Source organism: Cystoisospora suis, assembly GCF_002600585.1.
Source record: "Cystoisospora suis strain Wien I chromosome Unknown contig_4920, whole genome shotgun sequence".
Classification (NCBI taxonomy): Eukaryota; Apicomplexa; class Conoidasida; order Eucoccidiorida; family Sarcocystidae; genus Cystoisospora; species Cystoisospora suis.
This window is the reverse complement of record NW_027157712.1, coordinates 1-7,494: the sequence shown is the minus strand read 5'-3', so window position 1 is coordinate 7,494 and position 7,494 is coordinate 1. Positions and strand designations below refer to the sequence as shown.

Sequence of the window (7,494 nt, the reverse complement as noted above, 5' to 3'; positions counted from 1 at the left end):
TTCTTTTCTTTTCTCTTTCTCTTCATTTTCTTTTCTCTTTCTCTTCTTTTCTTTTCTTTTCTTTACGCAGACGACGAGGAGAGTTTTCAGTCTGTTCTCTCAGGAGGTGAAGAAGAAGAAGAAGGAGACTAAAAAGGAAAAGAGAGAGAGAAAGGAGAGAAGGAGAGAGATGAAAAGAGAAGTGAAAGAAAAGAAGAAAAATGAGACAAGCAGCAGGCTGAGTATAAAGAGCAAAGAAAAGCTACAAGAAGAAAAAGGAAATGAAAAAGAACTAAAGAAGAAAGAAAACTCTTCTTTTTCTTTTCATCATCACATAGAATTCGACTTCTCAAATGAGGATCTGAAGAAAAAGAAGAAAAGAAGAAATTGTTTCTCTTCAAGGTGATAGAAGAAGAAAAGTCCGATCTCCTCCGTGCATGTGTCTTCTACCTCCCTCTCCTTAAGGCTACGAAGAATCCATTGATTTATAATGATAGACGGATCTTCTCTACATCTCTCTATCATCTATCTTCCTTATTCTCTCTCCCTCTGTGAAGGCTGTCTATATCTACCACTTTATACAGATAGATAAATAGATAATGTGTTGTACGTACGCTTTGGTCTATTTTTCCTCTTCTCCTTTTCTTTGCTTCTCTTCGTTTTCTTTCGCGCCTTCTTGTGTGACTGCGTGTCATCAGTGCTGTATATACACCGTGGTTCTCAGGAGGAGCATCGATATCATTCTTATTCGTGCGCGTGCATGCATGCATGCATCCTGCATTTTCTTTTTCCTCCATTTTTTCTTCTTGTCAAAACACTTAGTCACTTCGCGCATACACACGCATCACCGTCAATGGCAAGTAACGTAACTGCCTATGCTACTAGGGGAAGGAATGCGGGCGTGCAGCTCTTAGCTCTACTCGCCTTAGGACAAACTTCAGCCTACTTCCGTATCCATCAATACACCGCACATATACATACACACATAATGCCGACCTATCTCCCTGCTTACCTACTTAAGATAGATTAAAGATAGATTAGAGATAGATAGATAAAGATAGATAGATTAAAGATAGATAGATTAAAGATAGATATAGATAGATAGATAGATGAGAGAGAGATACGTTTATGAGAAACAGAAGGCAAAGGGGCAAAGTATGGACGGACTCGTTAGCTGAGAAGGGAGAGACGGATGAAGAGGAGGAAGAAATAGAAAAGAAGAAGAAGAGGAGAATTGTATCAGGTATGGGTTAGTTTTCTCCCTTCTGTAAGAGAGAGAGAGAGAGAGAACAGTAGCTCCTCCCTATCTTCACCGTAGGGCCAGGCATTTATCCATCGATATAGCTATCGTATGGATCCTTTCTTTCTCCTCGCGACTTTCTTTCTCTTTCTCGTCTGGAAAGTCGCGGAGAGACACTACGAAGGAAAAGACAAAGTTGTCTTGAAGAGAAGGAAGAGAAAGAGTGAGAAGAAATTCCAAAAAGAAGAAAACTAGAGAAGAACACGGAGAGACTCGATCATGTGTGAAAGGAAAGACGCCATCAACGATGATGAAAGGAATGAAGGAATGATAACGAAAGTCTTCTGTATCTGTAGATATACATATACATATATATCTAGATGCATATATACATAAATACATATAGACAGATAGATAGATAGATTGAGGATAAATAGATTAAAGACCGATACCATAGATAGATTTAAAATAGATTGCTAGATTATGAATGGATAGATAGACAGGATAGACTGGAAAAAGTAGAAAGATAGATAGATAGATAGATGTAGATGATCCATCGTCCATGCATGCCCGATGAGTTGAGCAGAGCCGCTGGCTCTAGTCCCTATGACTAGAGCTTATTCGATTACTCCTCACCCCTTCTTCTTTCTAGACACCTCATGAGACAAGTTTCTCCAAAAGAAAGAAAGAAAAAGAAGGTGCATGCGACAAGGTGTGAATTCTATACTTCAAACACAAGAAGAGATGAAGAAAGAGCAAGAAGAAGAGGAAGAAAGAGGGAAAAAAGAAAGAGGAAAGAAAGTGAAGAAAACGAAATAGAAACTAGATGCATCGTCTGACGACGAGGAAGAAAAGACCCAACTCATAATGCGATAGAAAAGAAGAAAGAGCCGAAGAAGAAGAAGGAGAAAGCGCAAGCTCTGACACATGAAATAAAGTCAGTGCCATCACCGCCACGACGACGACCATTCTCCTCTTCCTTTTTATCTTTCTCTCTTCACCCTCCCGCTTCAACTTTTCCTTCACACATCGTTCTTTCTCTTTTCCTCACTCCTTCTCTCTCCTCCTGTCCTTCCTTCATACTTTCCCCTCTTCTCTTTCTTCATGCTTTTTTCTCTTCTTCTCGCGAGCGACTGGGTCATCTTCTTCGTCTTTGTCTCGTCATTTTACATGAAGTTAAGGACAGGATTGGCGTACTGCATGGGTCGGGTCGGGGGATGAGGAACTGCAGAAAATTGGACGAACTCTGGCGTTAAACTCCTCCCGTCCAGCCTAGAGACAAAAAGAAAAAGGGAGAGACACGTCATACAAGAAGAGAAAGAAGAAGACGGCCTAGAATGATGAATGGAATAGAAGAGAATAGAATAGAAAAGTCATACACGTCACATCCCTCTCGCCATCTTCGTATACATGAGGCCTAGGTAGATGATAGAGAAACATATTAGGGGGATATACACATGATACAAGACATACAGAGAGACAGAGAGAGAGAGAGAATACGTTTAGACCGCATAGATAGCTGATAGAGCAAAAGAGAGGGGGAGAGAAGAGACAAGGAGAGAGAATTTCGATACCATAAACAGAGAGCTGAAGGTACGGCCCAATCAAAGATGAAAATGAGGAATGCCACACAGACGAAAAAGAACAAAAGAAAAGAAGAAAGAAAAGAAGAAGAAAAAGAAGATGAAGGAGCTGAAGAAGCCTGGTGAATGCTTATGCTCTTCTTCCTTTGGTTATGGCTGTCTACAGACAAAGAGAAGAAGGACAAGAAGAGGAAGAAGAGCCAAGTCAACTACAGACAAAGCGAAGAAAGAATGAAGAGATCAGCTAGCTATGTAGACACAGCTAGCTGGATGCGCACATGCATAGAGAGGCACACATGGATAAGACAGAGACAGAATGTCTGGACGTTCTTCGTTCACGTGCGGACTGCATATGTATATCGATCTTGACTTCTTTCTTCCTTCTCTCTCCTTCCGTATCTACCCCGGCTAACTTCTTTCTTCTCCTTCTTCAAGCATGTGAGAAGACGAGAGAGAAGAGAAAGAAAAGAAGCATTTTCGAGATGAGAAAGAGAGAGAGAGAATGTACCTTATGAAAGCTCCCTTATTCTTCATCTGATCGCAGTAATTCGGAGCACTGAAAACCGTTATCTACACACATGAAAAAGAAAAGAAGAGAAAAGGAAATAAATGCTAGACGGAGACAAGAAAGAGTGACAGCTCATCACCCTCATGAATTCGAGTGTATGTACACCGCCGCCCCACATGGCGAAAGAGCCAGTCTTCTCATTCGTGTGAGTCTATACGCTCTAGGGAGAGAAAGAGAAGAGAGAGAATGCTCTCATGTATCTATAAGAGAAAGTATACACACCTAAACATCTATAAAAGTAACACATAGACAACCCCATACAAAAGGTAACAGACATATATGTGGAGATATATACATATATATATACATATATATATATATATAGTACATATGAACAGACAGATGTACAGATGTCAGTGTATCTGTCTATCAATATGTAGAGAGAGAGAAATACGGTGATAAGAAGAAAAGGCCATAGAGGGGGAGGGATAGACGCAACGATGCCTACGTACCGCATGTGTATCTACAGGTTAAAACATGCACAGGCCCCAGGTAGCCACCATGTACACCGTACATGCCTACGACACTTCATCTAAACAGATAGACTAAAGATAGACAGACTAAAGATAGATAGATAGACTAAAGATAGATAGACTGGAGATAGATAGACTAAAGATAGATATGAACTCTGTATGTATGCGCACAGAGTTCGTGTACGTCGGAGTATGTATGGGTATGTGTGTCTCTCGGTGGTATACACATATCTATGCACATATCTACATATACACATATATATATATATATATATAGTGTATACACGCATGTAAGTGCGTGTATATCCTTCAATACATCCTCTATAACGTTGTGTATCCCCTCATACTCGTGAAGAGCTCGAGTCTATGAAGAATACATACGTACGACTGGAGATCTCCACGCACCCCTTTCCGCAGACACATCTATCTCTCTCTATCCCGTTAATTAATGGTGTATGATGAATGTATTACTATACTAAGGAGAAAAAGTGAAGACGGAATGAATAGTGAAGTGTCCCCTCCTTCCTTCCTTCCTTTTTCTTTCTTTCTCGGTTAATCTTTGGTTCCTTTCTCCTGTATAGTAGGGGGAGGAGGAATAGGAGGAGGAGTAATTATAGTAGTAGTAGTATAGTAGGGGGAGGAGGAGTAGGGGGAGGAGTAATTATAGTAGTAGTATAGTAGGGGGAGGAGGAATAGGGGGAGGAGTAATTATAGTAGTAGTAGTATAGTAGGGGGAGGAGGAGTAGGGGGAGTGATCTTACGAGGTGTCCGTTGTGTTCGACTTCGTAGCCTTCGTCTTTCATTTCGTGGGACCGGATGACGAGCTTGAGGCTGTTGAACTTCAAAAAGGCCTCCGTCACATCCGCACCAAATTGACATGCGATGCCTCGCTTGGAAGGAGAACGACCCAAAAAAGGAGAAGGATCAGACCATAACAAATCAGTCATCAAACCTAAAAAGGAAAGAAAGAGGGAGAAAGAAAAACGGAAGAGTGAGAAAGAGGGAGACAGAAAAAGTGAGAGAGAAAGAAGATATTCATAGAGGTAGGGAGGAGAGGTAGAGAGTCGGCGACAAGAGTAAGCATAGATCGCATATGAAGAAGCCATGCAATAAGAACATGAAGATACGTCTCCGTATGAATGCATATACATAAATAAATATATGTATATGTATACACATATATATATATAAGGGATACGGACATCTATGGAGATAAGTAAGATCAAAGGACAGAGAGAGGAATGAGACAGATAGAAGAAATCGGGAAGAAGAAGACGAAAGAAGAGGAAGAAGAAGAAAAAGAGCGCACAGAAACATTCCGCTGCTGGATATGACTATACATACGCCCACAAGTAGATATAGAGATATATATAGATATATGTATATGTATGTCTTGACATGTATATAGATACGTACGTATATGTCTGTATGTGATAAAGATCTAGCTCCACTTGGAAAGAAAAGAAGAAAGAGAGAGGAAGGAAAAGAAGAGTTGGGAGAGGAGAAAAGAGACGGAGAATGTGTGAAGAGTCGGCGAAAGAAGATGCCTCTGTCTCCCCTCTGTCTCTCGCATACCTCCGTCAGGGGGTTCCCTGTCTCTATCGATTTGATTTATTTCATCTAGACTGACGTTGTCCCGACTTAAGAGACCTCCATGCACAACGAAGACAGCTTTATTCAACACAAATGCCAACGGAAGCAAACGAAATGCCTACAAGAAAGAAAGAAAGAGTGAGAAAGAAAGAAAGAAATGAAGGCGAGAGAGAGGAGGACACGGACTTTTCTATGTCTTCGTGGTGAGGAGGAGAAAAGGAAGGAGGAGGAGGAGAAGAAGAAGAAGAAAAAATGCCGCGAGAGAAGAGAAGGAAGAAAGATCGCCTTCGATAAACCAAAGAAACACCGATAGAAAGATAGACTTACATATTTATACCCACACATTGGTAGATACATACGACAGTAAGAAGATTAAAGAAGGAATAGAAGAAGGAAAGTGTCCATACGTTAGATGATAGGCAGGAGGTGACTACTTCGGAAGGATATTGACGTCTCTCTCATTCTTCTTCTTCTTGTTCTTTGCTTCTCCTCACTCCCAACTCAGAATGGAGAAAGAAAAGAAATGAAAGCCACGCAAAGCGAAACGCAGAAGAAATAGAAGAAAGAGTGGACAGAAAGACTTGAGATTAGCTATCATAGGAATACAGTGCTTTGGGTGTATATACAGATATACGTGTGCGATACACATACATGTATACAATTCGGACCCACGCGTAGTCGTCAATGGCTATAGCATGTTCGTTGGTTCATATACAAAGATATAGACAGACAGATATATAGAGAGATATACATATATCTAACAAACCCACAGAGTATATACGTACATACATATATACATACGAAGATTTATGTATGTATATATGTATGACGTGCGTGAGGTATACATGTATCTACACATGTATCAATAAAGAGAGAGAAGATAAAGGGCGGAAGTATGAATGAGAAGCGCTGCATACAGCCTAGATTTGTCATTCGGTGAATAGAAGAAACAGAGAGAGACAGAAATCGAGAATCTGACGGAATGGGAGACGAATGGAAAGAGAAACAGAGGTCTTTCTTACTTACTTCACAGAAGAGATTATAGAGACGCTCATCATATTTGTGTATCATCTCCCCTCTGAATCCATAGAGCTTATTCATCTCGAATGTCTCGTGGTTTCCTCGGGTGAGATGGAAATGATTAGGGAAAACTAACTTCGCCGCAAACAAGAGCAAAATACACTGAGACAAAAGACATAGGAAAGATAAAGAAGAAAAGGAAAGAGACAGACATGTGGCGAAGAACAAGGCAGAAGGAAACAAACAGTTCTACTTTCATACCACTAAATCTCGGAAGAATTCTTTAAACGGAAGATAACGCCCATAGTCCAACCCATGCCTTGGAAGTGTAGGCACACCGTAACACCCTAGACCGGGTGTATGTACACCACAGACGAGGTGTATGTACACCGCGCATCCCAGTCAATAAGTCATAACAAGCAAGTGAACATGATTTCACCTCCGCTCTCTTCACCTATCTACTCATGCAATCTCGTAAGAAACCCATAAGACACATGTCTACCCATATGTATAGAACGGCACATGAGCGCTGTGCGGATGTCTAGCTCTACAGATAAACATAGACAACTGATCGATCCAAGGCTACAGCAACTTAGTTACAAGGCTGTTCGTCTCATCTTGTAGGCATCTTCGTCAACTCGCAATAGAAGAATAGAGAGGAAAGAAGAAGAAGAGGGCTATCACACTCTCAAGNNACAGAAGAGAAGAATGAAGAAGATAGAAAGAGTCAAATGGATCTTACCTCAACAGAGAAAGAACCTCGATCAACGAAGTCTCCATTGAAAAGATAGGGATTTTCGCGTGACGGCATTCCATTCATATCAAAGATATGACATAGATCATAATACTGACCATGTACATCTCCGCATATCGTGATCTTTTCATTTTCATCCAAGTGTATATATTCCAACGTCTCTAGCTGTTTCAACAGAGCGATGATATCTAACACGAGCATATAGGCATACTTCTTATGAAATCGTTTAGTTGTATTCTTTAAATACTCCTTTAATGCTTTAAGAAATTCAAGCCCTTCTTTCT

The 7,494-nt window shown here is 40.6% G+C and overlaps 3 protein-coding genes across 3 annotated transcripts; 1 reads left to right on the top strand and 2 right to left on the bottom strand.

The window, feature by feature from the left end:
- The first annotated feature begins 79 nt into the window (after positions 1-79).
- Positions 80-846, top strand: CSUI_008675 (uncharacterized protein). The gene has a single exon (XM_068068802.1). It carries the CDS (start codon positions 170-172, stop codon positions 383-385), a length of 216 nt encoding a protein of 71 aa, XP_067919224.1. The 5' UTR covers positions 80-169; the 3' UTR covers positions 386-846.
- An 847-nt stretch (positions 847-1,693) lies between these two features.
- On the bottom strand, positions 1,694-7,492 carry CSUI_008673 (serine threonine protein phosphatase). Its single transcript, XM_068068800.1, has 6 exons — positions 7,199-7,492; positions 6,463-6,618; positions 5,419-5,554; positions 4,605-4,795; positions 3,311-3,372; positions 1,694-2,491 (listed from the first exon to the last, which is right to left on the bottom strand). Exons 1-6 carry the CDS (start codon positions 7,409-7,411, stop codon positions 2,386-2,388), a joined length of 864 nt encoding a protein of 287 aa, XP_067919222.1. The 5' UTR covers positions 7,412-7,492; the 3' UTR covers positions 1,694-2,385.
- On the bottom strand, positions 2,638-2,926 carry CSUI_008674 (uncharacterized protein; the record flags this gene model as incomplete). The annotated part of the gene is made up of 1 exon (XM_068068801.1): positions 2,638-2,926. A coding segment is annotated over one exon (288 nt), but the record flags the coding sequence as incomplete, so codon positions are not given.
- Positions 7,493-7,494: the final 2 nt, after the last annotated feature.

Bases quoted from the DNA above. Each gene is read 5' to 3' on its own strand.
- CSUI_008675 (XM_068068802.1), top strand. From the start codon at position 170: ATGAAAAGAGAAGTGAAAGAAAAGAAGAAAAATGAGACAAGCAGCAGG.
- CSUI_008673 (XM_068068800.1), bottom strand. From the start codon at position 7,411: ATGCTCGTGTTAGATATCATCGCTCTGTTGAAACAGCTAGAGACGTTG. The intron at 6,619-7,198 runs GTAAGATCCATT...CTTTTGTCTCAG, and splicing joins GAGGTTCTTTCTCTGTTGAG to TGTATTTTGCTCTTGTTTGC. The intron at 3,373-4,604 runs GTAAGATCACTC...TCATGTGTGTAG, and splicing joins TCGAACACAACGGACACCTC to ATAACGGTTTTCAGTGCTCC.